General features: G+C 46.4%; 2 protein-coding genes and 1 long non-coding RNA gene across 5 annotated transcripts; 1 reads left to right on the top strand and 2 right to left on the bottom strand.

Annotated features, from left to right (window-relative positions):
* Positions 1 to 4: 4 nt before the first annotated feature.
* Positions 5 to 6660, bottom strand: LOC133216676 (uncharacterized). Its single transcript, XR_009726694.1, has 2 exons — positions 6545 to 6660; positions 5 to 1605 (listed from the first exon to the last, which is right to left on the bottom strand). It is a non-coding gene; the product is annotated as an uncharacterized LOC133216676 (long non-coding RNA).
* Positions 6661 to 8563: 1903 nt separating this feature from the next.
* On the top strand, positions 8564 to 20814 carry LSM14B (LSM family member 14B). 3 transcript variants are annotated; one of them, XM_061361629.1, is made up of 9 exons: positions 8567 to 8770; positions 13236 to 13399; positions 13751 to 13886; positions 14344 to 14460; positions 16188 to 16358; positions 16482 to 16559; positions 17570 to 17731; positions 17901 to 18054; positions 18963 to 20814. In XM_061361629.1, exons 1-9 carry the CDS (start codon positions 8650 to 8652, stop codon positions 19132 to 19134), a joined length of 1275 nt encoding a protein of 424 aa, XP_061217613.1. In that variant the 5' UTR covers positions 8567 to 8649; the 3' UTR covers positions 19135 to 20814. The 3 variants fall into 3 exon arrangements, with proteins under 3 accessions (XP_061217614.1, XP_061217615.1, XP_061217613.1); XM_061361630.1 differs by lacking the exon at positions 14344 to 14460 and having other exon boundaries at positions 8564 to 8770; positions 16479 to 16559; XM_061361631.1 differs by lacking the exon at positions 14344 to 14460 and having other exon boundaries at positions 8565 to 8770.
* A 1264-nt stretch (positions 20815 to 22078) lies between these two features.
* Positions 22079 to 27120, bottom strand: PSMA7 (proteasome 20S subunit alpha 7). Its single transcript, XM_061361634.1, has 7 exons — positions 26989 to 27120; positions 25385 to 25511; positions 24720 to 24844; positions 23653 to 23775; positions 23137 to 23256; positions 22572 to 22634; positions 22079 to 22312 (listed from the first exon to the last, which is right to left on the bottom strand). The coding sequence occupies exons 1-7, from the start codon at positions 27082 to 27084 to the stop codon at positions 22220 to 22222; spliced, it is 747 nt and encodes a 248-aa protein (XP_061217618.1). The 5' UTR covers positions 27085 to 27120; the 3' UTR covers positions 22079 to 22219.
* Positions 27121 to 27260: the final 140 nt, after the last annotated feature.

The following is a 27260-nucleotide window of genomic DNA, read 5'->3' as shown; positions in this document are numbered from 1 at the left end:
CTGATTAAAATACATCACGTTGGAGCTTCTTTATTGAGCTGCCTCAGACTTTATGAAAACACAGCATGAAAGACTATTATACAAGGGTGGTTTTTCCTGAAATCTCCAGCCGTCTAAGATAGTTAGGGATGTGATTTCAGACTATAGGATACTTTCTTACACTACCTAAAATATATTCTCACTATTGAAGACAGAGTTCAAGGACTTGGCCCTATTCTTTTAATGAGCTTTTGCTTAGTTTTGAAACTCCAGACGAATCCACTAATTCAGTGAATAATGGGATGTGCTCCCACAGCTGACAGAAGTTTCTAAGCAAGTCAGACAAATATTTTATCTCTTAAATACAAGATGGGGAAAACTTCCAGCCCAAAGGAAATGACACACCCGGATGGAAGGCCAAGTTTTTTATGCTAACTTGTTCCTTATTGTCAGTTTTGTCTGTATGGGGTTACTTCCAATACTCTTCCATTACCACAAAAGTACATGAAGTATGAAGTATAACACCACTATTACTTAACTTTCTAACAAGGACAGTAAACCCATCCATCTGTGCACACCAGCTATTTATTAGTGACCAGACAAAATGGCAGGTAACAAACACAACTTGCTTAGGAAAGGTGATTACTTAGGGAAGCAATAGACAATTTGTTCTTGTGTAAGAAAGTCAAATTGTTCTTATGCAACTATAGAACTTGTTTCTCTTCATTATTTCCAGCAGACCAAAAGAGGGAGCTAGTTTTGCTGCTCTGTACAGTTTAGTGGGCTGCTCTGTACAGTAAGTTTCCCCATTCATAACTATTTCTTGATATGAAGCCATCTAAGTAGAATTGTACAACTTGGCAGCCTGAAGCCATCTCTGCAACACCCTCATCCCCAACAAGAACCCATCAAATGTAACATCCTTGCGACTTTAAAAGCTCTGTGAAGTTGCATTCTGGTCCATGTGTTGGTATGATCATACAACAGGCTATCTCTTACCCTGCACTATCACCAGCATTTCCACCAAAATTTCCACAGTTGCCCCCTTCCTAAGCTTTCCTGTCTTTAAAAGGGATTCACAGAAAACAGAACCTTAAACCTCTTGCAATTTGACTGCTTTCAAACTTCTCAATTGCAAAGGCTCATCTGTCCTTACAGGAGTCACACCATCCTCTTTTATATGTGGGTGGAGTAGGAGCCACCTGCATCACACAGAGACTGAATCACTAACTCTTGCCCTGTAAAACCTGGTGCATTATTATCCCATTGCAGCTCAGATAGTTATTGGAAAAGTTATTCAGCACTAAGTCACTTTGGGCTGCCAGTTCATTCTCCTGCAGATGCAAATACCAGATTTATTTCTGTCTAGAATAAAAGATGTATTTTTCTAGCTCACAATCTCACCCTCAACTCTACTTCTGCTTCATCAACAACAATTCAGATTCTTCAGACCAGCTTACACTCTGAGTTATACTTGCACAAACCTTTTGCCATCAGAACGTCTTACTAGCAAGTGTATGTCCCACAGAGCCTTTAGAAGTTTCTCTCAGGTGATGTCACGGGCACAGTAAGTGCTGAGGATGCTGCTGAGTAAAGTGAAGAATACAAATGAAGCTGTGATGAACTCTGGAAAGAAAAGGCGAGTGTTAGTATGAATTAAGTGAGGAAGCTGAAATGCCAAATCTCAACTGTTATTATTAGGGCTACTTTACAGAACAAAACTGTGGTTTAAAAGTGCACTTGTCATACATCAAGTAATAGTGAAATGGGGTTTGAAGCACAAATGACACAAAGGCTTTGGAATAGTAAATGTCAGCATTTTCAGGTGGATGGGGAAAGCGTGTACACAAATACTACAACAGTGAGGAGAAGCATGAGTTAGGACTGACCAGGCAGAGGGACACTGCTGTCTTTTGTGAAGACTGATTGACAGTTTAGCTCCTAAAATGTGATGAAGATTAAATGCCAGTTTATGGTCATGCAAAAAGAAATTACTTTCTGAAAGTGCACTAACATCCTTTTGCTATGAATTCCCTTTCTCGGTATCTGTACCCAAAACCTGAACTAGAACTTATAAACTTTAAACCCCAAAGCCTGTTTAGTTTTAATTTAAAAAGCAAAACAACAAACATATATGCAGAACACCCTAAACTGGTGACTAATAATTCCATGCTCAAAGGCATTTCTGAAACATGCTTTTTAAAACAAGTCCAAGAGCAATTGGAGCTATGAAACTGCAGCAGATGTTATGCAGGGAAGGAACAGCATAGTGCTGGGTCCAGGTAAAATGATATATTCCCCGCCTGAACAGGAAGAAGTAGAATCTACAGTTCATTTGTAAAACAGGTGAAGTGAGGGACATTTCTTTGGCTCAAGAACAGAGTCCACTGTAGAGAATTAATTCAAATAAGGTCTCTGAATTAAAAAATGTAATAAAGGAGCTCTTTCCTCCATGTTCTCAGCCTGGTGATGTATGTTGTCTGACGATTTAATTTGTGCTAGCAAGAACAGGGCAGCAGAATCTTGGTTCAACCCCATTACAGCCCCAGTGTCAATGAAATAGTGCTCAATACTGACAGCCTGAATGAGTTCAATAATTTGTAGAGAGACAAAGAAGTACAGAGAGGGAAGGAGGAGCTCTTAAAGAAACACTGCTATTGAGCTGTCTGTAATTTTAGCCAAACCCAATTAGTAAAGATAGATTTCTGTACAGGGAATGGTGAAATTTGCTAGTCTGCAACATCCAGACACTGTAGTATGCAGTGAATATAACTTGTACTCTCCAAAACATATGATTTTGTTCTGGAAAGACTGTCCACAGAGCAATGTGTCATCTGCTCCTTAGTCCCTCCACTGACACCCCTGTGAAGTGTACCAGCAGGTCAGTTGTGATAGCCTAGTTGTAACTTGGCCTCTTCTCAGCCTACAAGTGGATTTAGATCATTGGCTATCTCTGCAGCTCTTGAACCTCTTAGAAAGTTGGGCATGTGGTTAAATACACAGATTCTTACTCTCCTAGTTAATGCATGAACCTGAAACCCTACAAAAATCTTTATTTGCAGACTAATCCTCCCCAGCATGCGATCCCTCAACGACAGCTTTTTGCCTCCTTTCTCCATTTAGGAGAATTATCTCCTACTTGCCCGTCAGCACACTCTTCACCTTTTGCTCAATTCATACCTGAAAAAGCTTGATGAAACCCCACTTTGAACCTATCCCCTCAGAGCAGTGCATCTGTGAGGAGGATGCACAATTGCAATTCACTTCAGTGCAATGCTACCCAAGAACAAGCAAAACAAAGTCAGAGATTTTTCCTAATGGAACATGGTATTTTAGGCTATGTTCAGTGTTCCCCACTGTCCTACATAGACAACTATCTCTCTTTATGCCCTAATTATTTCTAAACTTAGGTCTGAATCCTCTTACTCATTTGAATGGGAGATAGATGCCTAAACACCTTTCTTTAGAATCTAGGTCTGGTTTGTACGACTTCACCCTTCAATTTTTTATTACCAAACTGCAAACTCCAGCTTTGTCAACCTTTTTTTGTATCACATACATTGTCCATTTAGCTGTCTTCATAGAAGGATCTTTTAAATTTATCTCCAGCTTCCACATTTGTGAATAAATGACCCCCACGTTAGCCAGGATCACTTCAAGTTGCCCTTTGTGATTCAGAAAGCCTCAGTATAAAAGGTATTTGCACTTCTCTAACTGCTCCACCCCCCCCCCCATGCTTCAAAGATTAAATGAATCACAAGAGCAGACAGGATTTTGGCTTGTGTTCTTGGTCTTATGTCTAATACTGAGTATGGTTTTTTAGTCTCATATTCACAGCTTTTAAAGCAGTGCCTGTAGTGTAGTGATGTGAGCAGGAAAAGTCTGTAAGAGCAGTTTATGTTCATTCTAATAAAAGATGTTATACATGTCCAAGATATTTCAGTTTTATAAAATAAGTGAATGTATGCTCCCTGCTTACTCTGTTGCATCAAAAGTGTCCCAGTGATTTCTAACCTCTGTAGGTTCAGGTAATCAAACACAACTTTCATAAGCAGACCCTGTAGATTCCTGAGGTACAAACAGCAAAGACTGGGCACGTCAGGATGACACTGTTGGCTTAGCCCACAGACTTAAGCTGATATATTGAACCTGACTTAAACAACTGAAGAGTTTAGATGCCAGACTAGTAATCTGAATCCCCACATGGGAATTTGAATCTTCCACATGGAAGTGCTACACAAATAGAAAAAAGCCTCCAGATTTTCTTTGTAATATTAGCACTGGATTTCACAAACACAAGAAGAAATGATCATTTTGCATCACAGCAAAGAACTGACCTTCCCCATAGAAAATAACTGATTTAGCATGGAAGAGAGCAAACTGACTACAGTCTGAAAAGTGGTATTGAATGCACACATCAACAAGAAAACAAAGATACACTATTTTAATGCGAGTGTATTTATAGTAAAGCTGGTTAAAAGTCATAGCTTAAGAGCCTGCTAAATCTAGTGGGCAATTCAGAATGTTACTTTTTTAACCCCTATAGGTAAAGCTTAATGTCAGATACTGACATCTTGTAAAGACTGTGTATCTATTTGTATTCCATACAGTTACGGCATGGAAATAATCAGCAATGCCTAAATTCTGGTCTTGCTTTGACACTGACAAACTTTGTGGATCTGGAAAAGAAGTTTAAGCTCTCTGCCATTGCATCCATTTTGGTAAAAGATGTTTTATCCTGACTGTGCAACACACTTGGACTGCTGAGAAACGCAACGGAATAAGGTAGAGTTAAGCCAGTTCCATTAAGTAGACAGTGGAGGAACTGATTAAGACAGTGAGTCCCACACAAGCCTAAAACTATGACACTCTATAAAATATTTCATTTAAATCCAGGAGTTAAAAATTGACTTTAAATTTGATGTATGGGGGTGGAATGAAAGATGTCAAAATTGAAAAGTCTGAGGCAGACTCAAAACTGAAAAGAAGAGAAAGAGAGGGGAGAGGGAACAGAGCAGTATTACAGGTATTACAAACTCTGTATTTATTTCTGGAATAAAAAAGAAAGCAACACCTATTGATTTGGGGTTTATTTTCCAGAAGAGATCCCCTTTTCCTGAGCTGCCAGACAAACCAATGTACCAAAGCACTACTTCCTACATATGCCATTGTAGCTCTTTTTCTTAGACTGTGGGAAATGGAGAAACTAATTTTATGAAGCACACACCTAAATTAAACTCACCAAGTTTTCTTTTTTTTTCCCACCTACTTATTCATGTTTCTATTTGTTTCTTTTCATAATCCATTCTCCTTCCCTCTCCTTTCCCTTTATTCAAGTTTCCTTCAGTTGACTTTACATGTTGTTTTTTTTTTTCCTTTATTCTACTTCCTCTGCTTTTCTTTATTTAGCACAAAAATACTTACATAGATGGTTCATTTTTTCGCCTTCTTGTCTGAAAAATCTTTCCAGTTTCTCCAACCTTTTCTAATCCCTCCTTCATTCCTGAGCTCTTTTCTACTGCCCATTCCCCACACCACTACAGAATCATGTTCTGCACTTGGTGACCTTCCCCTCCTTCCCTGCAGCTACCACATTTTTCTTTGGAACTACTGGTTTGATTGAACTTTTCTTCCTGTAGGGCTTAAATGTTTCTCCCTTCCTTTGTATCATCTGTTTTGCTTGCCACACCCAAATTCAAATTTCCCTTCCACTTTCACCTCTCAATGCTAGTCTCTTTTGTCTTCTCTTCTTTGCCATCAACTGGAAATATATCCCACTCTCCCCCAGTGATGCTTCAGCAGTCAGTGCCTGTCTCACTTCTTCCAGCAGTTAGAGCTTGTTATAGATGTTTCCAGCAGCTGCCCCCTGTCATTAACTCTGCCAGTTGTGTCAGTTCAGCTCACATTGCCATGGATATGGCCATCAGACACCACATAAGTGCTGTCTCAACCATCACACACCACACAAATTTTCATCACTGCTGTAAGTCACAGATTCCTTTAACTGTTATGAAATGTCATGAGATTTGACCATTCCAAATGCCACTAGTTGCATTGCAACTGCCATGAGTGTCTCCTTAGTTCTGGCAACATAGGTTTTCTGTAAATGAACTAGCTATCTAGTTACATACTCTGTATCCAAAGACCAGAGTGGTTTAAAATGCTGTTCTGTGAAAGCTGTGCCTGCTACAATCATTGCTACATTTCTTCCTAGTACCATGATGAACTGCAGTCAGCTTCTTAATATGAAGCCAAATATTCCCTGTTCAAATGAGGGATGCCTGGGCCTGCACACTTGTCATGAATTCACCCAGTGAAAGATGCTCTTTCATTCCCCTTTTTCAGCACTTAATGGATGAAGAACTATTTTTTAGCAGAATAAATAACAGTAAGAGGGCATTTAAAATGTCAGGTGTCATATTTCTTCTTGCTGATCACCTGTTATCTCTGACTGTTGTCAAACAAAAGATACTGAGGAAATCCACTACAAGAATCTCTTCCAGATGCAGCTCGATTTATGGCCATGATGATTATAACAAAAATTCCATATGTTTGCATAACTTACCAGTGTATAGTTCATGCCACTTTGGAGTATTCTTTTTCCACATTGCTTTACTGAGTTTTCCTGCAGACTCCACGTTGCTGTATTGTGGGGGGGGTTGTCCCTTTGTCTTCCCTCATGTCAAGGAAAAAAAAAGAAAGGATAAAACAATCATAATGCCTTTCGTTGAATACAGAACAAAGCACTGGAACTAGAGTGACATTTTGGTGTGCATAAAGAAACCAATGAGTTGAACTGAAAATCCCATTTACCATTTCCAAGACATATTTTAAGAGTGGAAATAAGGAGTTAAATCTATTGTGGAATTGGAGAATATAAACTAAAAGAGGGAGTGCTGCTTCTATACCTTTGTTGGCATTGCCTATACTGACACTGGTTTTCCCATTCAAAGTAATTCTTTACAACTGCCTGAAACTGAACATTTCAGTTTGTTTGGTTCCCTCCCCTATTTTATCTCCATTTGAACTCTTCCACATGTTTAAACCAGAGATTCTTCATACAGGGGAGCTGCATGAATTTTTTCATAAGGAAGTTTCTAACCATTAATTTGCCCGCTAAAGGGCACTGTTCACTGCAGTACAAAAGGAATCCTTTCTTGCTCTGGATAGGTTATGCTTAAGGCTGAGCTAAATACCTAAAAAGATTCACTTTAAGGGCTGACCTTCTTATTCAAAAATACTGTTTGCTCAATTAATATATATGAAATAATTCACCCTGGGTTTTTTCAGCAACTCTCTCCATGTTAGAACAATGAAAATTTAACAAAAGACTGCACACGTGTGTCTGTAGGAGTGAGAAGGAAGGAGTCTTCCCTGCTCAGACAGGGAGCTGTGCTCTCCGAGCTGTGTAAACAGCATAAAGAGTAGCACCATAAAATGCTTAAGGTCACAGGGCGGACAGCTTGGGGCATCTGGAGAACAGCTCTCTGGGCACTGGTGCGCAGGTTGTTACGACATGAAGATAAACCTGTGGACTGCAGACTACCAGGTCAGTGCTGTATCACTGCTGTACACGTCACCAAGGCGCATGCAGCTCAGTGAACCTCTCTGCACTCAGACAATGGCTCCCGCTGCATTGTCTCCAGCTGCTGGGTTTGAATGTGGCTCATCTGCGTCACACGAATTAGTGAGATCCGCACACCCTGCCCTGCCTGATCCCCGTCCGCCCTCACGGTGCTCACTGACTCCATCTCCCACCACCCGTCTGCCAGACACTACCGGCTGTTTCTCATTGACCCGCAGTTGGCTTCGGCGCCGGCGGAATCCCAGGAGACCCCGCACTGAATGCCTCATAGTCCAGCTGCGGCCTAGCATTGTGGTCCCTCTGCCCGCATGTCACCTGCCGCCATCCCACCTCGCCCGCTGAACAAAGGCACGGTGTGTGCCCTGCCGTGCACCGAGGGCTCTTCCAGCACCAAACCAGCCTCCTCCACCGCCACGGAGGGAGGAGAAGGGGCTCGGGGGCAGCCGTTCCTGTCCTCCTCAGAGCGGGGTGGTGAGGAGCGGGGTAAGGTGAGGCGGCCGGCGGCTCTCAGGGAGGGAACAGCTCCCGTCAGAGACGGGATCGGGGCGGGGGTGAGGGGGGGAAGGCGGTCCCCTCCTCTCCGCTTCCTTTCTGCGGTGTGTGACCAAAGCTCCGATGCCCGGGTGAGACCGGGCAGCAGCTCACGGCTGGGCAATGCCAAGAGCAGAGCGCGGCGCGCCGCGGCCATGACCCGGCACCGGCTGCTCCCGCTCCGCTCCCCTCAGCCGCGGTAGCGCGGGAAGCGCTACAGCTCCCGCCCCGCCCCTCCTGGCCCCGCCCCCCCGCAGAGCACGTGGCACCCTCGCCTGTGACGGTCACGTGATGCGGGTTTCCCCCCTCCTCTCTCCTCCCCTCCCGCGCCTGACCCGGTCTCCCGTCTGGTCAATAGCAGGCGGCGGAGGCGCATGCGCGGAAGGGCCGCAGCACACCCCCGCTCTGGCCCCCCCCCGCAGCCCGTCTCCCTCCGCCCTACATAAGGCGGCGCGGCGGGGTCCGGGCTGCGCACGGTGCGCGGCGGCTCCGCGCGGCCTCCTCCTGCCTCAAGCACACCCCCTCCATCACCTCGGCACGGCCGCGCCGCCGCCATGAGCTCGGGGACGCCGTACATCGGCAGCAAGATCAGCCTGATCTCCAAGGCGCAGATCCGCTATGAGGGCATCCTCTACACCATCGACACCGAGAACTCCACCGTGGCGCTGGCCAAGGGTGAGGCTGCTGAGGGGGGTGCGGGCAGGCCTAGGCTGGCTCTGGCGCTGTGGCCCGCCGCTCGCTGAGGAGACGCGGGGAGCCCCCCCCTGCGCCTCGTCTGCCGTCTCCGTGCCCTGAACAATGAGCCCGGCCTGGGCGAGCGGCGGCCAGAGCCCGCCCGCCTTGAGAGGCTGCGGCGGGGCCCGCGGCTCATCCGCGCTTGCGGCCCGAGCTTGGGGGTGATGGGGCCGCAGCCCCGCGCTTTCGGCGCTGCTGCCTTTCCGTGAGTCAGCATCTGCGAGGCCGCTCTGCGATGCGGGGCCGAGCACGGGACGTGGCGGGGGCTTGCGGTGCCTCGCAGGGCCCGCGGTGCTGCGGGGTTCTTGGTTGTCACAGGCAAGTTACCAGCCCCCCGATGGAGAAGGGCCGCCAGCAATGCCGGCTTCTGTTGCTATTGTCAGCGCCGGGAAGGTGATGGTTTGTGCGGCTGCTCGCGGTTTAGCTCCCCTTCCCTGTCTGTACATGGATGCCCGGCGATGTGTCGCTGCTCGGCTCCAGTAGGGCCACAGGCCAGAGCTGGAGAAGCCAGAGTGGCTGTCGATGTGCCTTTGTTCCTTTCGGGATCAATAACTGGACTCTGCTCCGGTGGAGAGGCTGAGAGCTGGTGTGCAGAACGCTGTGGGCATCCGCACGTGGGTCTGGCTCTTCCTACCCTGCAGGCTGCTCATCAAAGATTTGCATCTTGTTTCCCCATAGAAATGGTGATCCTTATCTTCTGCTTAAATGGTGTCATTTTGATTCAGTTGTCACCTGTGTTGAGAACTGCTGTATTTACTCTTAGAAAAGCCTGCCCTGTCTTGTGCAGTCTCTCAGATAAGATCTTGTTTCTGCACTGCTTTTAATGTCCAGCGTGGCTACTCCAGCTAATGATCATCAGCTTTCTCCCTGTGTTTTATTCCCTGTTCCGGGAAGCTCACACCTTTTTCGTTCTGTGTTGCCTTCAACAACTCATCAGGTTTGTCCACAAACAAAACATCTTTTGTTTTGAAACATTACCTGTTGGCCGCAGACACTGACTTGCTCGATTCTCAGCCGTCCTTAAGGCAGCCTGTGCCACAGCATTTATTCAGTATAATGGCATTTATGTGATGCAGGACATTATTTGACACCTATTAGTGTGTATTCTGAAGTTAAAAATGTGAGGTTTAACGAATTCCCTTTCTCCACCCCTCAAGGGCATAGCTGTTTATTTGACTGTATAAACAGAGCTATTTCTGTTAGTGTTCCACTCAAAGCGAGTGAGAGGTTGCCATTCCTTTACTCTATGTGCAAGGTCTTCACCTTTACCCAGCAGCAAGTAGAAATGGTTTCTCATAGTTTTAGCTTTTGCTACTTCAGAGCTTCAGTGGTGTGTTTCAAAGGCAAATGTGCTTGAAGTGCTTTATGGTGTGAGAAAGTACATGCTCTGTGTAAGATTTCTGCTAGTTCTTGTGTTTATTGCTCTCTTAGTGTTCAGTTTTGATTAACTGGAATGCCTAAGGAGTAACAGTTACAAATAGATAGAGAATAAATACATTGTTTTCCTCACTTAAAGTGCTGCTTTAAACTTTCACAGGACAAACCCTGCTTTTCACTTTAGCTCAGAGGGGGTTTTAATTTTGATATAAAGTGTCCAAATTTAATGTCAGAACATAGCAACAATGTTAAAGTTGGTGACAGCAAAATTAACCCTGCTTAGTGGGAAACAGTGGATTAGTACGCTCGATCTCTGAAGCATTAGAAGAACCATGTATTGCTGACATGCAGCTGAAGTTGTCCAGATAGCTAGTAAATCATTATTATTAAGCCTTAGTTGCAAGTGTTTAAGGCTCAGACAACTTCATTGTGTAATGTTGGTGCTGTTCTCTTCACTTCCACCACCCAAGTGATATAAAGAAAAAATTAGGTTGAAAGAGACCTCAGGAAGGAGTCTGGTTCAGCCCCTTACTAGAAGCAGGGATAACTTCAGTTGATCTTGTATTTGGTTCCTGTTGAACCTCAATGCATGCATGATGTCTTAAACACTGGCTAAGGAGATTCCATGTGCTTAATTAAGCACTGCAAGAAATGTGTGTCTTGTTAGATGCTGAACTTAAATTGCAAACAAAGGAGGTTTAAGCCCATTACTGTCCTGTTGGCAGTGAATACCAGAAATGACCTCCCCCTTCTGTAGAAGTCTGAAGAATCTGGAACTTTCAAGAAATAACCACAGGCTCTGTTTTCTAGATAGCCAGTTGCCTTTGTTATGCTTCCTGAACCTTCAGAGGTCTCCTCAACAGAGCCTTGCACATGAGTACAAACTGTATGATAAAACACAAGCTGCAGCGTAGTGTGGGATTGATTTCCTGCTCATCTGTAAACAATAGTTGCTGTAACCCTTCATGGGATACAGCCCTTCAGACCCCCACAGGAACTTAAAGCTGTATTTTGTGATGTGCCAGAAATAATCAAACCCTTCAAATGCAGAGGTGCACATGCTCAACTCCTCCAGCCATCTGAAATGCCCTCACTGTTTTGACTACAGGGACACAAGTTATCCAGCTTTTTAGTTAGAAACCTTGGGACCAGCGAGTTGAGAGGATGCCTGGACAGCTTTTGGCTCTGCCAGTCATGTGTTTGTCTGTGGAAGCTGACAGGATGATCCCAATGCTCAGAGAAGATGTGGTGCTTTCCAAACTAGCCATGGGATTGTGCAGTAGTCCCTGCATAGCTTTAGTAGTCTTGCCATGAGCTATGTGCTGTAAGAATCTAATCTTGAGCAGCGGTATCAGTGGTATGGTTCATGTTTAAAAGGACACAAGCATTGCTGTCAGTTTATAATCTGCTTTTGGTTGACTAGGTTACAGCTGTAATATGATCAAACAACAGCTGGAGAGCTAAAATAACTTGGAGAGGTTCTGTACCCGAGGAACCAAAGGAAGACAGTCATTCAGAGGAAGTGACTGACAGCTTGTCCTCGTACCAGTTACAATTCCCTTCCAGTTGTGTGTAAGCTGAGGTGCTAAACAGCATGAGCATGATAGGGACAAAGTTTAGCATTGATCTGCTGTCCCTGGAGCTTGCTGTTGCTTGGGAGCTCACAGATGCGTCGCACAGAGGTGATGACTACTTGCAGCACTGACTGCTGCTTGGTGGGGATACAGCTTTTCATTTCCAAGGACAGGACTTTTGATGAGTAGCCCTGACCAACTGTTAACACTCCTAGTAAGTTAACAACAGTATAGTATACTGGAGATGCTCAGCATGGGAGTTGAGTGGATCCTCTTTCTGTTGCCCTTTTTCTGGGAAGGCTGTGATGCCCCCATCCCCTGTAATGTCCCAGTCTGTGTGACAGGGCTGTCTGCTTAGCACTTCCTATCTGTGCAGTGGAAGCTGCAGCAGGCTGGCACATCTGCCTGTGCCATAGGCAGGGGCCTGTGAAGGGTCTGTAATTGGTAAAAGTACTGCAGGAATTGTGGCATGTCCTGGCAGAGAGGGTGAGCACTCAGTGGTAACCTGGTAGAAGCAGTTGATGCAACTCCAATACAGAATTCTTCTGTTGGCAGGAAACATACACCAAACCAGAATGTGCTGGTGCTAATCTGAACTGGCAAAGCCTCATGAAGACAGAAACCAACTAGATTGGTAACCTTGAGCTTCTGTAACTTGTGGCTGAAATTTCAAGCTCCATATGTCTGTGTCTCATGTAACTGCTACCTGTTCTCCTGCACTAACAATCCAGTGAGTCTGACCTCTTTTTAATGGTTCAGGTTAATTTATGCTTCTACCTGGTAGCTGCCACACAGTCAATTGCAGCTTTTCTTCCACTCTCATGTATAACATCACTGGTTAGTACCTGGTCAGGTGTTGTGATACCTGGCACTCAATAAAGCCTTTGTAGGCACTGAGGGTTTAGATTTATCACTGAGCTTGCTTTGTAGTCAGTGGCATGGGGAAGAGAGAGAATTTGAATAGGAAATTCTTGTCATTGATCAAATTTACCTCTATCTGTATAATAAATATGTGAAACCAAAGATGCAAACTTGAGCTCTAAAGCCCTCTTAAGGTTTTCCCCTCCTGCTTCAGGGGCCTCTCCTATGGTCTGTTGTAGTGGCAGTTGTCTTGGGCTGAATGCCTGCATGGGGCAGGTGCTGGGGAGGGAAGGGGAATGTGGCAGTGCAGCGCTGTGGGGAGCCTCTTGGTTTTGGAGTAAGATGCTTCACTCCAGTGGGCTCTGGTCTTTACCTTCAGAGCTTGGTGTAAACAAAAGTGTTTACACAGGCTGCTGGAGGAGTTGGTGTTTGAGGAAACGGATGTGTGTGATGAGATTCAGGGGTCTGGAGGTAACATTTTTGTTGTTGAAATTGGTAGATATTACAATATTTCTTTTTAATTGCATAAATCTTCACTTAAGCAATGCTGTGATGGTGATACTGGACTAACAGTGATCTTCTTGCTGCTCAAGTGCGATCCTTCGGTACTGAAGACCGGCCCACAGACAGACCTGCTCCTCCCAGAGAAGAAATCTACGAATACATCATTTTTCGGGGCAGTGACATCAAAGACATCACTGTCTGTGAACCTCCAAAAGCTCAGCATACTCTGCCACAAGATCCTGCCATTGTTCAAGTAAGTTAGCCTGAAGTGTTAATAGAAAGCTGTGATAAAACATTGGTGCTGAAGGACTGGATTTTGGTATAAACTGATAGAAAATGAAGGCCATTCAGTGTCTCTAGGAATCTTCAGGTTGTTTGAAGCCTCCTGAATTTCATTATAATGTTTAAAATAGCAGCATTAAAGACTTCAGTCAACAAAAGCCAGAGCTAGCTGAGAATGCAGAAAAAAATCATAAAGAGGTAAACTAATGCTTCTCAGTATTTACTTAAGCTTTAGTAATGCTGTGTATGAAGTAGAAAATCGCTGCCAAAGCAAGTTGACTTCTGGACACTGTAAATGGAAATGTACTTTGTCTTGTTACAGTCTTCACTGGGCTCTGCCTCTACATCATCCTTTCAGCCACATGTGCCTTACAGCCCGTTTAGAGGTATGCCACCTTACAGCCAGCTTGCAGCCAGCTCTTTACTTAGCCAGCAGTATGCAGCTTCATTAGGTTTAGGTAAGTAAAAACTTTACTTGCTAGAGTAAAGGTCTGATCCTTGTATGCAGCTACTGTGAAATGAAATAAAACTAACCCAGACTTCCTGCCAAGTGTTAGGCTGTAACCGTCAGGGAATAAGTAGTTAACTTTGTGCAATGATCTTCCTGCATGGAGGCCTGTGTTTCACTTACACATGCATGTACACACACACACAAGAAACAAACTAGATAACTGAACTTTCCTTCTGGGAGTAATGTGAACACCTAACAGTTGAGGTCAGCTCATGTCTAACCTACCATACCTTACATATCCATCACATGTAAAAAGAACTTGAATTCCTAGAGAGGACTGTAAATAAGCCACTCTAATGCTGTTCTAGAGATTCTTGTATCTCTTTCCAAGTCCTTCAGATGTTTCACTACCTGGTGTCTTATCCATGTATCTTTGCTTTCTCTTCTTCCCTCTATCTCTTTAGAGAAATTGGTAAGCCCTCCAGCATCAGCAGCTGCTTCCAGTCCTAGTTCTTCTCCGTCTCCACAACCTGTCTCAGAGCCTGACATGTCTTCAGAGCCCCATCAGCTCTCTTCCAAGGGTAACAGCAGTTTGAGGACTCCAAATATTTGGAAGAACTGCATGGCACTTGCAAACACTCTGTTCTTGTTAACCCCTCCTAGAATGATAGTACTTGTATGGGTAATGCTAGTGAAACTAGTTTGCTTTCAGCTTTTGTTTGCCTTTCATTATATGAAGTATTCCTCCTGTCCCAGAAGTATCAATTAGATAGGAGGAAGCACAGAACAGTGGATTCTCTTCTGTAAGTATGAGAAGGGGGCTGAGGTTCAGGGGTGTTAACATGCTGCATCCTATTCAGGAACATATGTCACCATAGGGATTGAGTGAGGAATTTGCCTTTGCTTGGAAGACACACACTGCTGAAGTTGTGGGTGGCCTTTCTGTTGGAGACCTAGGTTGATAGAAGGTTCAGGAGTATTGCTGTAGTTGATGAAATGTCAAGATAAATTCCATGCATGATGGGGCATTGTACCTTATCAAGACTCCTGATTAGCAAAGCATGACCAACAGTAAGTGGTTTGAGTTGTGGTAAGGCTGAGATGACAGTGCTGGGGCCTTGCTTCTCTGTGAGAACTTAAAAGCAGAGAGACTATGTGCAGCCTGCATTTAAACATGGTAATGAGTTTCTTCTGTTTTTAACTCGAGCATGTATGCTTGTGTTGGCATGGAGCTGTTTTTGCTTACTCCCTGGTTTTGCCCATCTCTCTGTACGTACTCTCTCAGTATTCTTGGCAAAGCTTTGAAAGTCTGTTAAACTTGCACAGCAGCTTTGTCCTATTGAATAATCCTTAGGATACATCTGTCTTCCTTGCGAGTTTTCCTGATGTACAGTAACTGGGAACCTGCATGATGTTAACTCCTGGGTATATCTCATGTGGACTTGGTTAACCCAGCAGTGTCAGTGGCTTGGTTTGTGTGTACCCTTCAGCTTTTCACTTGCCTTGCTCTAAGTATAATTCAGAGTTCACTTCCAAACAGCTCTTATACATAACTACACAACCCTGTAGTACTCCAGAACTTCTGATTAAACCTAGACTGCAGTGTTTCTTCTGAGTACTGAAGACTGTCACTTTTTAACGTAACTGGTGTAAGGTATCCCAAACCAAGTATTTACATGTTTTGTAGTGTGAATAAATAAGCCTGGATGGAAGAGCAACAGAAGTCTTGGTAACACTTGGGCCTTGACCAAGAAGGAATTTAAAAGGGTAACTTTGAGATCCTGGTCTGGTTTCAGGTTTTCTTTGTCTGAAAGTTAACAGTAAGCAATGAAGTTGAAAGACTTCTAAAAGCAGCTTCCAAAATGAGATATAGTTGAGGTGGTTTTGCTTTTGCTGCAGAACTTTAACAAAGCAGGGCAGCTTTCTTGAGCAGTTTCAAAATGATGCATTTTTTGCTTCAGATTTACAGTACTGTGTAAAGTAAAATCCTACATACACGAAGGTACACCTAGAAATGAGGCTTTGGTATGAACTGACAAAGAGACTGACCTGGCTTGCTTATCTAATGTGTGTCTATCTTTTCTGAAGAAATAAATGGGTAGATTTCCTGATTTTTAAGCTCTGGATTGGAGGGCTATGACTTGTAGTGCCTTCCCTAGTGTATATGCCACTTAAACATAGCACATAATGATGAACACTCGAGGCTTTGAGTAAGTCGTGACAAAACGGTTTCTCCATAGCAGTAGGTAGAGTTTGAGTAACGTTGGCCACATGCTGAGAGGCACTGGGTCACTGGGATCTTTTCCAGGTGCTGGTTTTCCTTCTGTTCACCCGGTCCGCAAAAGCCCCATGGTGGAACAGGCTGTTCAGACCGGGCCAGTGGACAACATGAATTCACAAAAGCCACCCCCAGTGAAAGTCAATCCTGGGGTTCAGCGCAACGGGCGGCAGGTTCCCCAGGGCAGCACTAAGGCGAATGGTACGTACACACCACTGCTTCCTTAATGTGCTGTTCTTGAAGCAGCCTCCAAAGCTGCAGGACTGAGCAGTTTGGGGTTTCATTGTTTGCTCCTTCATTGAGTTTATCCTTCTTGTTCAGTAGATACAGTTCAGGCAGCACCTGTGCAAACTCAAGGGCAGGTCAATGATGAGAACAGAAGACCTCAAAGGAGAAGATCGGGTAGGTTAACCTGGCACTGAGCAGGTGTGTTGGTCTGTAAAGGCAAGTATTGTGAGCTTCAGTCAAGGGTTATTGGACAAAAGATGGAGAGCAAAGCTTAATGAGATGTTGGGCATCCAGAGATGCTTCCCTACCAAAATTGGTTTTGGAGTCACAGTGGTTTAGAACATTCCAGGGACAGAATTCCTTAGAAATTTGAAAGTATGTTATAAAAACTGGTACCACAAGTTGGCAGCAACAACTGGATTTCACTGGATCCTGAAGGGTTGTTACTGGGGAGGCGCAGCTTGCTGAGAGCTCATAGAGCTGTTGGAAGTGAGAGGAACTGTGGAGCCCTTGCTTCCATCAGGGCTGTGGCTCAAGCACAGGTCAAAAGACAGTGAAATTGAGTTCAAACAGCTCTTTCTGCCCAAGCAATGTGAGGAGGGAAAAAGGGGGGGGGAGAGGGGAGAAGGCAGAAAACCAAACTTAAACCTGAGGTCTTTGAATTGGTTTGCCTGAGGGCAGTCCTGTAGAAAGGAGTTGACGGCCCCAGGTGGAAACCAGCAACAATAGAGAGTACAAGCTCCTTTTGTGGGTAGGTGAGTCTGGGGTGGATGTTCCAAAACCAGTGACCTGCATCTCTTTTGCCATTATGACAGGTTTGCAGAGTACTTACAGTGCCCTGCTTGCAGATGAGTAGCAGACAGGAAGGGCAGTTTCCCCTGCTTCCCTCATTGGTCCATGGTATAGTACTTGTTCTTATTTCCCCTCCTCACACTGGAAGGAGAGTTGGGTATATTCTGTTTTACCATTAAGACTAACATCCAGGAATGCTTTTCAGACAGTTAATGTGTTGCTGTAATGTGTTTCCTACAGCCAAGTTGAGAAGTTACTTTCAAAGAGGTGTGGCCTAACCACAGGACTGGAAGCCAGAACCTCCTGAGTTCTAACCCAGGTTTCCTCTGGTCTTGAGCAAGTCATTTAACCCCCCTGTGCGTTACCTAGTGTTTAAACTCTCCTGCTTTCAGGCAACAGGAGAACCAGAAACCGTTCTAGAGGCCAAAACAGACCAACCACTGTGAAGGAAAATACAATAAAGTTTGAAGGTGACTTTGACTTTGAAAGTGCAAATGCACAATTCAACCGAGAGGAACTTGATAAAGAATTCAAGAAGAAACTGAACTTTAAAGGTTTGTGACTTCATTAACTATGAATTGCTGAGCTAGTAGTTAACGCTACCTAGAGAAACTCGTGCTGAGAAACTGCATGATTACATCTGAGATCTTGTTTGAGGGAGCAAGAGAACAGATAGCTCTTCAGTATGCACCAAGGAAGTGTAATATGCTTTATTATCTTCAGATGACAAAGCAGAGACGGGGGAAGAAAAAGGGGACCCTGGAGTGGCAACTCAAAACAATGATGGCAGTGCAGAGGAGGACCTTCTGGGGCCCAACTGCTACTATGATAAATCCAAGTCTTTCTTTGACAACATTTCCTCAGAGCTCAAGTCTAGGTGAGTGTTCTCGAAAAGGCTGCTGGGTTTTAAAGCAATTTTAGGCATAGAATTCTAGGCAGAATCTATGTCACTTGGTTTAACTCTTTGAAAAGTGTAGAATGCAAGGATATGAGCAAAACAGTCTCCAGAAGGGAGTACTGCTGTACAGTTGGTGGCTCACAAGTGATAGTAACCAAGCTTCATGCAGTGGGATCAAGCAAAAAGCAAGGATTTACACTGATAGACTTGCCTAAACTGTGATACAGGAATTTCCAGTTCTGTTCCCAGTACTGGCTTTGAACCTGTTGATTTTTAAATGCATTTCTTATCTCAGTTGTGGGAGGAGGCATCAGGGTCAGGCTGTGCTGGAGCTGGAGCAGCCTGCAGGCAGGAGCTGAGCCTGGAGCTGGGGCAGAGCGGAGCCCAGCTCTGTCTGTGGAGATACATTAGGTTAAGTGTTGGGGATGTTAAATGGAAGCTACATCTTTGGCTGCTGCTGGTATCAACTGCCTGGAGAAGTCAGGCATCCCTGTGGTGTCAGGATGTGCAATTCCCTTGGTGTAAGGCTTGTGCTTCCCTTCAGCAAAGCTTGCTTCTGAGTGTGTACTCTAAGGTGCTGAGGGCAGGGTGGGCTCTGCTGAGGAAGAAACACACCAGTGCTGTGGGGCTGCCTCAGTAGCAGTCACTGAACTGCTCATAAGATCATGTCCAACCCTGTCTTAGGCCCAGATTTAGTTTTCCAGTATGAAAGTGGCTTACAAAAGCCAACAGCTGCCAATTGCAAACCCATGCTCTGCAGAGGAATTGAACTGGTGATTTTGGTTCTTGCTGCTGTTCAACTGAACAACCCGGGGGGTGAGAGGCTTCCTCCTGAGCGAGCGGTGGCTGTGGCTGTCAGTGTCAGCCCTGACCGCGGTGTGGTTCAGTTCCAGGCGCACCACGTGGGCTGAGGAGAGGAAGCTCAACACGGAGACGTTCGGCGTGTCCGGCCGCTTCCTCCGTGGCCGCAGCTTTCGCGGTGGCTTTCGAGGTGGAAGGGGCAGCGGCGCAGCGCGGCGGAACCAACCCACTCACAGAGCTGGTACTGGCAGAGTGTAACTGGAGGCAAGTTCTTTACTGAGATTAAAACCGAGCCAGGTTTGTCTCTTACTCCTTGTTTGAGCTCTCTGTGCAACCTCTTTTGCTCTCCAGCCTTGCAGATACACCAAGAGTTGTTCCTTATCGTACCCGATTGATTCGTCTAAGTGGTAGAAGGCAGTAGGAGTGGTTTCAGTGTGGTGTTTCACATGTTGAATGTGCTGTTTGTTTCTTGGACTGGCTTTTGGTCTGGGGAAGCAAGAGCTGCTCGTTGGAGCAGAGGCTTTGTAGCCAAGCATTTCAGTTGAATCACAGGAGTGAACTTTGCTGTCTCCTGGGAGCAGATCCCCATGGCGTCAAATCTAATCCTGCTCTTTTTCCTGAATAGGTTCTAACATCTCCCCCGAGAGGATGGAAGTGTATATAGAAATAAACCACCCAACTGCTGCACTAATGTGGGAAAATGGTTCATATTGTTTGCTGTCTCAGATCAAGTGACAGAACTTCACGTACTACTGCTTATATTCTGGACTTATTTTGGACCAGCAACTGTCAGCTGGAATATTCTTTGGAAGAGGGAATGTGTTCAGGGGTACCTTCTTCAGGGTGTCTTTTTTTTGTGTATTATTTTTTAAGTGCAGATTAACTTTCATGGTTCTTCTTTCTGGGTCTCTCAAAGGCTGGTGTAGTCTAAGCTGAAAGTCCGACTCCTTTTCTGAACCCTGAAGAAGAGAAATCATGCTATTTTAACATGGAACCAAAGCTCACTTGAAACAAACCAGCTCTAATTTCTTTGTTCTGAGTAACCAAATGGATTTTGGTGCTGCTGGTCTCGCTGGTTTCAGCAGTAGGTGTGAAGCAGCACTTGGTATCTGGAAGGATGGATTCCTGGTGCTGAGGAGTTGTGTATATTGTCACTTGGGAATACTGGATTGTTGATCATGTAGTAGTGTAAAAGACTGTACAACTGTTTGGCTGGTACTAGTGGGGAGGTACTACAGGTTTACACAGAGCCATGGCTCTCCCTTGAGCTCAAGGGCACCGTGTGTTCCTGAAACTTGGAGCTCCTTGCAGGGTCGGGGCGGCGCAGGGAGCAGTGCGTTGTGTCCTGGTGGGACTCATCTCTCCTGCGCTCAGCACAAGGAGGTTTTGGCAGTGCCTGACTGTCTAGGATGGAATCTGCAGCTCTGACCTCCTGCTTCAGTTTGTACCTTGCTCCTGGGTAGTACTAAGTGCAAACAGTTCTCTGTACACTCGTAGGCTGTGGTGGAACACTATGGAATGTCTTCATTAAACTGGGGATGGGAGTCCGTCTCCTGAAGCTTAACCGATGGGCATGTTTAAGTTGTTTCCTCTGTACCCCCCCATACTGTAAATAGTTTAGTTGGGTTTTTCCTCTTTTGTTTTTAACAAGCTGTATGTGGGGAGGGGGCCGGGAGGGGGGAGCCTTTGTTTGCATGAATCAGTGGGTTAAATTGCTGTAGGCATGCGTCCCTTTTCAGTTGGTAGGGAATTCTGTTGGAAAAGCACCTTGACGACTGAACCCCTTACAGAGCTAGAGTTTTAGTTACGCGCTGACCTAGGTTACTGTCAAAGCTTGGATTTATTTTTGTAGGATGTTCTTGCTAGGACTTAGACCATAGCAGTGGGGCTGCTCTTTGGAGTAATGTAAATTGTAATTATAATAAACATGTACATGTTTCATGTTTCCCTCCCGCTTTGTTCTCTATGGAGCTGGGTAGCACTGATCTGTACAGCTCCTCGGGGGTCTGTCCTTGCAGGGCTTAACCCAAGCTGGAGATCAGGGTGCTGCAGAGCTCTGTGCAGCCTTACATGATACCTGAAAAGGGCTTAAAACCTCAAATCCAGACACTGACCCCTGGTCTCTGTTACCCTCTGTTCCACCCTCCTGTTAAGCACCCACCAGAAGGGTTGGGTTGTTCACACATTGCCCTGCTCCTAGTGGAGCTTGGCTGGGGCTTGTTGTGGGTGGCAGCACTGCTGGTCACAGAGGGATTCAGTGTCTGGGCTTGTACCAGCCCAACAGGGCTGTACCAGGCAGCTGACCTGGAAGCTGCTGTGAGCCTCCCATTCCTCAGCTGGTGCAACAGCCAGTGTGAAATGCAGTGTAAGGATGGAGCTGTACTGCCACTAAGTGACTTTGCTGTTAGCTTCCCTGTACTAAGGCCTTTTGTTTGTTTCCAAGGCAGTTGTTCCCCTTGTTTCTACAGCAAATCCTCAGCTCCAGTATAGGAGACAGAGTTGCTGTTCCTGATGCTGTGGAAGCTGCTGCACTGTGGCTGTGTCCAAGCTGAGCTGTACCTGGGTCACTGGTGCATGGGAACAGTGAGGGGACTCGTGGCTGTAGCTCAGCTCACTGACTGGGAGCCCTTCACAAGGAATGAGCCTTTTTCTACTAGGACTGTTCCTGCTGGCCCCAGGGCACTGGTACATTTATGGCTTAATGGTGGTGTCACATTTAGCTATGGGAAGCCACCAGTCTGTCATTCCCTGGTGGTCAATCCCACCAGCAACCCCTCATTGCAAACCAGAGGAGTCACGCAGCCACTCCAAGCCAGTACCAGATCCTATACCACACTGTGCAAATGGACCCATGCAGCCTGTTCTCATACTGCACCCCCCAACACCCCTGTGCTGCCCTCCAGAGGGAAACCACCACCCCCTGGCAGAGGGCTTGTGGCCAGAGCCTCGCTCTTTACGTATGAAGATGTATTAGGGGAAAAAAAAAGCTCAGTTCCACACTGCTTCTGCTCTGCTGCTGCTTTGAGCCAGCCACTGCCACCTGAGCTGGTGCAGGGACCAGCCATGAACAGAATGAAGTGACCCAGGAAAACTGCAGCCAAAGCCTTTTTCCTTTAATGGGTCACTGCTGCTGGGCTGCAGCCACCAAGCACTCCCAGGGAAGGAAAACCCAAGGAATGGACAATTCCAAACTAACAGCTTTAAAAAAACACCGCCCAGTAGGTTTATTGTAGGTCTCCCGAGGGCAGAGTATGGACAAGTGGAATGCCTACACCAATGGTCTATACAGAGTAACCCATTGCTTCAGTTAAAAAGCAGCAGCTGAGCCATTGACCTTCATTCATCATGTTGTTTTCTTCTGCTTTTTCTTCTCATTTTCTTCCTTTTCTTTTTCAATTTCAGCAACATACTTCTCTATCTCCTCAGGGTTCAGGATCTAGAACAGGAACACAGGAGACCCTCAGGATCTTAACACAGCTCAGGGCTCTTTGTTTCAGCAACTCTAGCTCTCACCCAGAACGAGTTAGCTGGGATTCATCCAGACCCAAGTACCCTGTGCAGACACAACATTCCTTGGCTACCAAGAACAGACACAAGCTGTGGCCAGGACAGGATGCGAGGTGAGGGCGTGGAGGTTAAGGCAGCTCAACAAGGCCAGTGGGAAGGGAGAAGAGCAAAACAAAGGCCTCACTCACCTTCAGTGGCTGCTCTCGCCTCATGACCGCCAGCTCGATGTTCTTTCCTCCAGACTGCACCACCTTAGGAGTGGGTCAGGGTTAAAGAGTTAATGAATGGACACGCTCCCAACAACCCCCTTCCAGGTCAGAATGGCTACAGAGGGGCAGTATTCCCCTCACTGTCCTACACTCTCTGCTCCAGCAGTGGTGCAGCTCTACAAAAGTAAGGGTCTTCCTTCTGGGAGCAGGCAGGAGCCCCCTTTGCCACCATCAACCTCCTGCTATTTGCTGTTTCTTCAATCCAGAAGGAAAACGTTCAGCCTGTGGTGCAGCACCTGTGTGGTGCATTTGATTGAATGCCCAGAACTGAAGCCTGTTTTCCTCCCCAGTAAATTCTGTGTAAACTATGGAAACTGTTACTCAAATACTCTGAACCTTGAATGTAATCCCACAAGGAACAGCTTCACAGATTCTGCTATGGTTCTCTCCTGTGACATGCACAGAGATCTTCCTGTATTCCCACTGAAGAAGCCAGTGCAGCCATACAGGGAGAAGCGACTGAAGGGATGTGAAAGGGACGCACCTCAAGAAGTGCCTTGATGACAAGCTTGATGGTGAGATCATCCGTTTCAATGGCTTCATCAGTGTAGTTTTTCTCCAGGAATTCACGCACGGATTTGGCTCCTCTGCCAATGGCATTGGCCTGGAAACATTGAGGGAGGGGAAAGACAATGGAAGTTTGAGAAAGCCCCAGTGCCAGAGTAAGCAAGCAATAAGAGTTGCACAATTTCATAGTCTGAAGCCATTCTGTGATCCCCATCTATTTTTAAGGAGACTGAATGCGTAAGTTCCCACATTGTCACATACAAAGACACTTGTGGTGGGTTTGGGGTTTTCCCCTTGCAAACAGGACAAGATCTCCCTGTAAAGCTCAACTGCAGCTGTCATTCCCAGCCAATGTAACCATTAAGGATTTCTCCAGCTGTGAGCCACCCCCACCTGGTCAGTGAGATCTCCTTCCTACACCAGTCCCTCTTTAAAGGGGACATTAACTCACAAGTACTCCATCCCATCTCCACAAGAAGCAAACCCAACTCACCTTCCAAGCATGGTATGTGCCAGAGGGATCGGTCTGGTACAGCCGAGGGGTCCCATCGAAGTCAAAGCCCACGATAAGAGCAGAGATGCCAAAGGGTCTGCGCCCGTTGCTCTGTGTGTATCTCTGAGCAAAGAGAAGAGACTTATTTCAGAAGCAGTTCTAAAACCATTGTGAGAGCAGAAGCAGGCACTGGAGATGAACCAGAAAAAACACTAGAAATATTTTTAGCGGGCTCTTACCAATCTGCCTGCTAAAATTAAAATCCCAGCCTGGTTTGGGTTGAAGGGACCTTAAAGCTCCTCCAGTTCCAACCCCTGCCACAGGCAGGGACCCCTTCCACTGGAGCAGCTTGCTCCAAGCCCCTGTGTCCAACCTGGCCTTGAGCACTGCCAGGGATGGGGCAGCCACAGCTTCTCTGGGCACCCTGTGCCAGCGCCTCAGCACCCTCACAGGGAAGAGCTTCTGCCTAAGAGCTCAGCTCAGTCTCCCCTTGGCCTGTCCCTACAGGCCCTTGTCCAAAGCCCCTCCCTCTCCACATTTCTTGAGGAGCAACCCTGGCTGCTGGGTGGTGCCAAGGGGCAGACAGAGCAGTTTAATACACACTAAATGCACAATTTATCACAGAGCACAGTTGGGCAGATTTTGATGCTCTAATTAATTAATATTAACCATAAACCATACTCAGTACTGCACTGATTTGCTCTCCTCTTATCCCTCCCTGCAATGGTTTAGTAGGAGGAAAAATGAGCTGGAGCTATGAAGACATCCTGACAATAACAGCTCCGTTGTTATGAGGGTGAGATAGAGCTGGGGATCAGCACAGTGCTCCTGATGATATCACAAAAGTCACTGTACAGAACTCGCAAGTGCTAATTAACTTCTTCATCTTGGAAGAGAACCAGTCAGTCATCACTCCTCCTGTTCTATTACTACATCCCTACTTCAAAGATACATGTCTTGTTGTGCTGATTTTGACCAGCTGTGTAGAACAAGGCTGGGACATACTTAAGTTTGGAGCTCTGTTCATCAGCATGTATCTTGAAGCATCCCTATGGGGTCCAACGTACCTGTTTCAGACTGGCAATGTAGCGTGTGATGTACTCCACGGTGACGGGATCCTCCACTGTCAGCCTGTGGCTCTGACACTCCACCCGAGCTCTATTTATAACTATTCTGGCATCAGCTGTCAGCCCTGAAACAACAGAGTATTCTCAGACTCATCCTGCACAAACACAACAAGTCGTGTTGCCTCCAAAGGCTCTCGAGGTCAGTGTGACAGCAATGGGAAAAGCAAATGCGATCACACTTCCTCAGGTTTGCTGCGTTTTTAAGGCAACAGATGGAACCCAACGTACCAAAACAAGCAGAGGGGTCAGCTCACAGCTTTCATGTTTGTGAGTTTTAGGGAACACACGCAATTCGGAGCCAGGTGATGGCAATGCTACTGACAGAGCGACAGCACTTGGCAAAGCAGTCTCGGTTCTCACACACACTGACTTTATTTCTTATGCAGCACCCCAACTACAAAGCAGCTTTACGTGCACAGCAAAGCTTGCCTGGTTGAACTTTAACATGTATTTCCCCTCACTACATCACCGGCTCTCTCTATATTCATCCATACAGTAGACTACTCTTATTTTACAAAGAATAAGCAACTGTGGAACCACATTCCCTCCCACAGTTCTCAGCCACTTATGCTAAGTGTTCCAAACCCCCTGGGGGGAGCATGTACCTGCAAAAGCCATGCAGACATTGTCATCGAGAGCACAGATCTTCCGTACAGTCCTTTCATCCTGCAGTTTTGCCACAGACTTCTTTTCCACACCGAGAACAACAATATCCTTCCCTCTTACTCCAACCTTCAATGCATTAAAAGAAGAAAAAGTTAAGCTTTTAAGGCCCCAAACCTCGGTGAGCTTCAGAGTGCACTGAAATTAGTAGGAAAACCCAGGACACACAAAACCCCCATGCTGTAAATGTTATTTCAGCTTGAAACCACTATTTTATTTCCTATTGTCACAACCTGGGGAAAGGGCTGATGTTACAAAACCTGCAGTGGATTCCAGGGTGCAGTTTTACTCCATTACTACCGTTTAAATCCATGTGGCTCTCAGAGATACAATCCCACTCCTGTCACCAACCCTGCCTTCCCAAGACCAGCCAGAGTGTTTGTGCAGCCGCAGAAGCAGGATCAACAAAACTACCCCACCGGTACTGCTCAAGGCAGCCCCCACAACACTGAAGGTCAGAGCAAGTAAAACCTGGTGAGCAGCCTGCCAGGAGTTTGCTGCCTTCGTGTCAGCATGTGAATGCTCCCTCCCTGGCGGTGTTCAAGGCCAGGCTGGATGAAGCCTTGGGTGGCAGGGTTTAGTGTGAGGTGTCCCTACCCATGGTACAGGGGTTGGAACTGGATGATCTTAAGGTCCTTTCCAACCCTACCTATTCTATGATTCTATGTCCTAATCCATACTTTGAATACACCTCTTCCAGCATCACGGACAAAAGAAACCCTTGGTCTTTCTCACTCATTCCCACCGGTTCTCTAAGGGGTGATGGGAATCACTTTTCCTTATGGGATAGCTGTCAGTGTGTTACAGACATTTCCAACCAACTACTCAGTAAGAGAGATAGAGACTGATTGTACTTGATGTCTGCTACACTTTTACAGTGTTTTTCGTTTCTGTGAGATAAAGAAGGCCACCTCTTTGGCACTAAATGTCATTATATTTATTCCACCCCAAAGACAGTAAATTTTCTTCTGGGTATTTTGCTATTTGGAAATTAATACTTCTTTTTTCTCCCCAGATGATAAAAAAACCCCCTCATTGAGCAAAACCTCGGGGCACGGGAAGGCTGGGAGCCGTGAAGTTACTTCTGTGCGCTTTTACTGACACGTTTCCCAGTCCACTGGTGACCCGCATGTGCAGAAGCACAGAGCACTGCCACCGCCACCACACAGAGCATCAGCACAGGCCCAGCGCCGTCCGGGGCTCCGCAGCACCTTCCTCCCCCCGGAGGCCTATGCCGGGCTGACAGCGCGGGGCTGTCAGGACGCGGTGCCTGCCCCAGGCCTCACGTTTCGTGCTCAGTGCACAAAACGTCCGACTTTTCCCCCAAAACCCGCAGCCACGGCCTGAGCCTGATAGCAGCACGGCACCCACTGAGGGAAACGGTGCTGTTTAAAGCACCTCCAACCCCCGAATTCAACCCGAACGCCTCAGGGCATCTCCCGTGGAGCCTCACCCCCAGCAGCCCGCTCGGTGACGGCCGAGGCGCAGGCCCCACTGCGGGCCTTCCCTCAGCGAGCGGCCCGGCGCACCCGCCGCTCTCACTCACCGCCGTGGAGCCCTTCTTCACCGCCTCCTGCGCGTACTCCACCTGGAAGAGGTGCCCGTCCGGGGAGAAGACGGTAATGGCCCGGTCGTAGCTCATGGCTGCGTCCCGCGGGGCCGGAACCTGCCGCTCCCTCAAAACCGCACACTCATCCCCAGCCCCTCCCGCCGCTTCCTGCGCACGCCGCCGGTGCGGCGAGAGGCGGGGCCTCGCCTGCGCTCCTGGCGTACGGAGCGCAGCGCTACGCATTCAGCGTAGGCGGCTGCCTCGGCTCG

This window comes from Neopsephotus bourkii, unplaced genomic scaffold (assembly GCF_033783945.1).
Source record: "Neopsephotus bourkii isolate Nb327-2 ecotype Australia unplaced genomic scaffold, CSIRO-AGI_Nbou_v1 NB_1060, whole genome shotgun sequence".
Lineage (NCBI taxonomy): Eukaryota > Metazoa > Chordata > Aves > Psittaciformes > Psittacidae > Neopsephotus > Neopsephotus bourkii.
The sequence above is the reverse complement of the archived record's forward strand: the minus strand, read 5'-3'. Positions and strand labels throughout refer to the sequence as shown.

Excerpts from the sequence above, each read along its gene's own strand:
- LSM14B (XM_061361629.1), top strand. The coding sequence starts at position 8,650 with ATGAGCTCGGGGACGCCGTACATCGGCAGCAAGATCAGCCTGATCTCC. Across the intron at positions 13,887-14,343 it reads TGCAGCTTCATTAGGTTTAG|AGAAATTGGTAAGCCCTCCA; the intron begins GTAAGTAAAAAC and ends CTATCTCTTTAG. Across the intron at positions 16,359-16,481 it reads GGGCAGCACTAAGGCGAATG|ATACAGTTCAGGCAGCACCT; the intron begins GTACGTACACAC and ends CTTGTTCAGTAG.
- PSMA7 (XM_061361634.1), bottom strand. The coding sequence starts at position 27,084 with ATGAGCTACGACCGGGCCATTACCGTCTTCTCCCCGGACGGGCACCTC. Across the intron at positions 25,512-26,988 it reads TGAAGAAGGGCTCCACGGCG|GTTGGAGTAAGAGGGAAGGA; the intron begins GTGAGTGAGAGC and ends AATGCATTGAAG. Across the intron at positions 23,776-24,719 it reads ACATTGCCAGTCTGAAACAG|AGATACACACAGAGCAACGG; the intron begins GTACGTTGGACC and ends CTCTTTGCTCAG.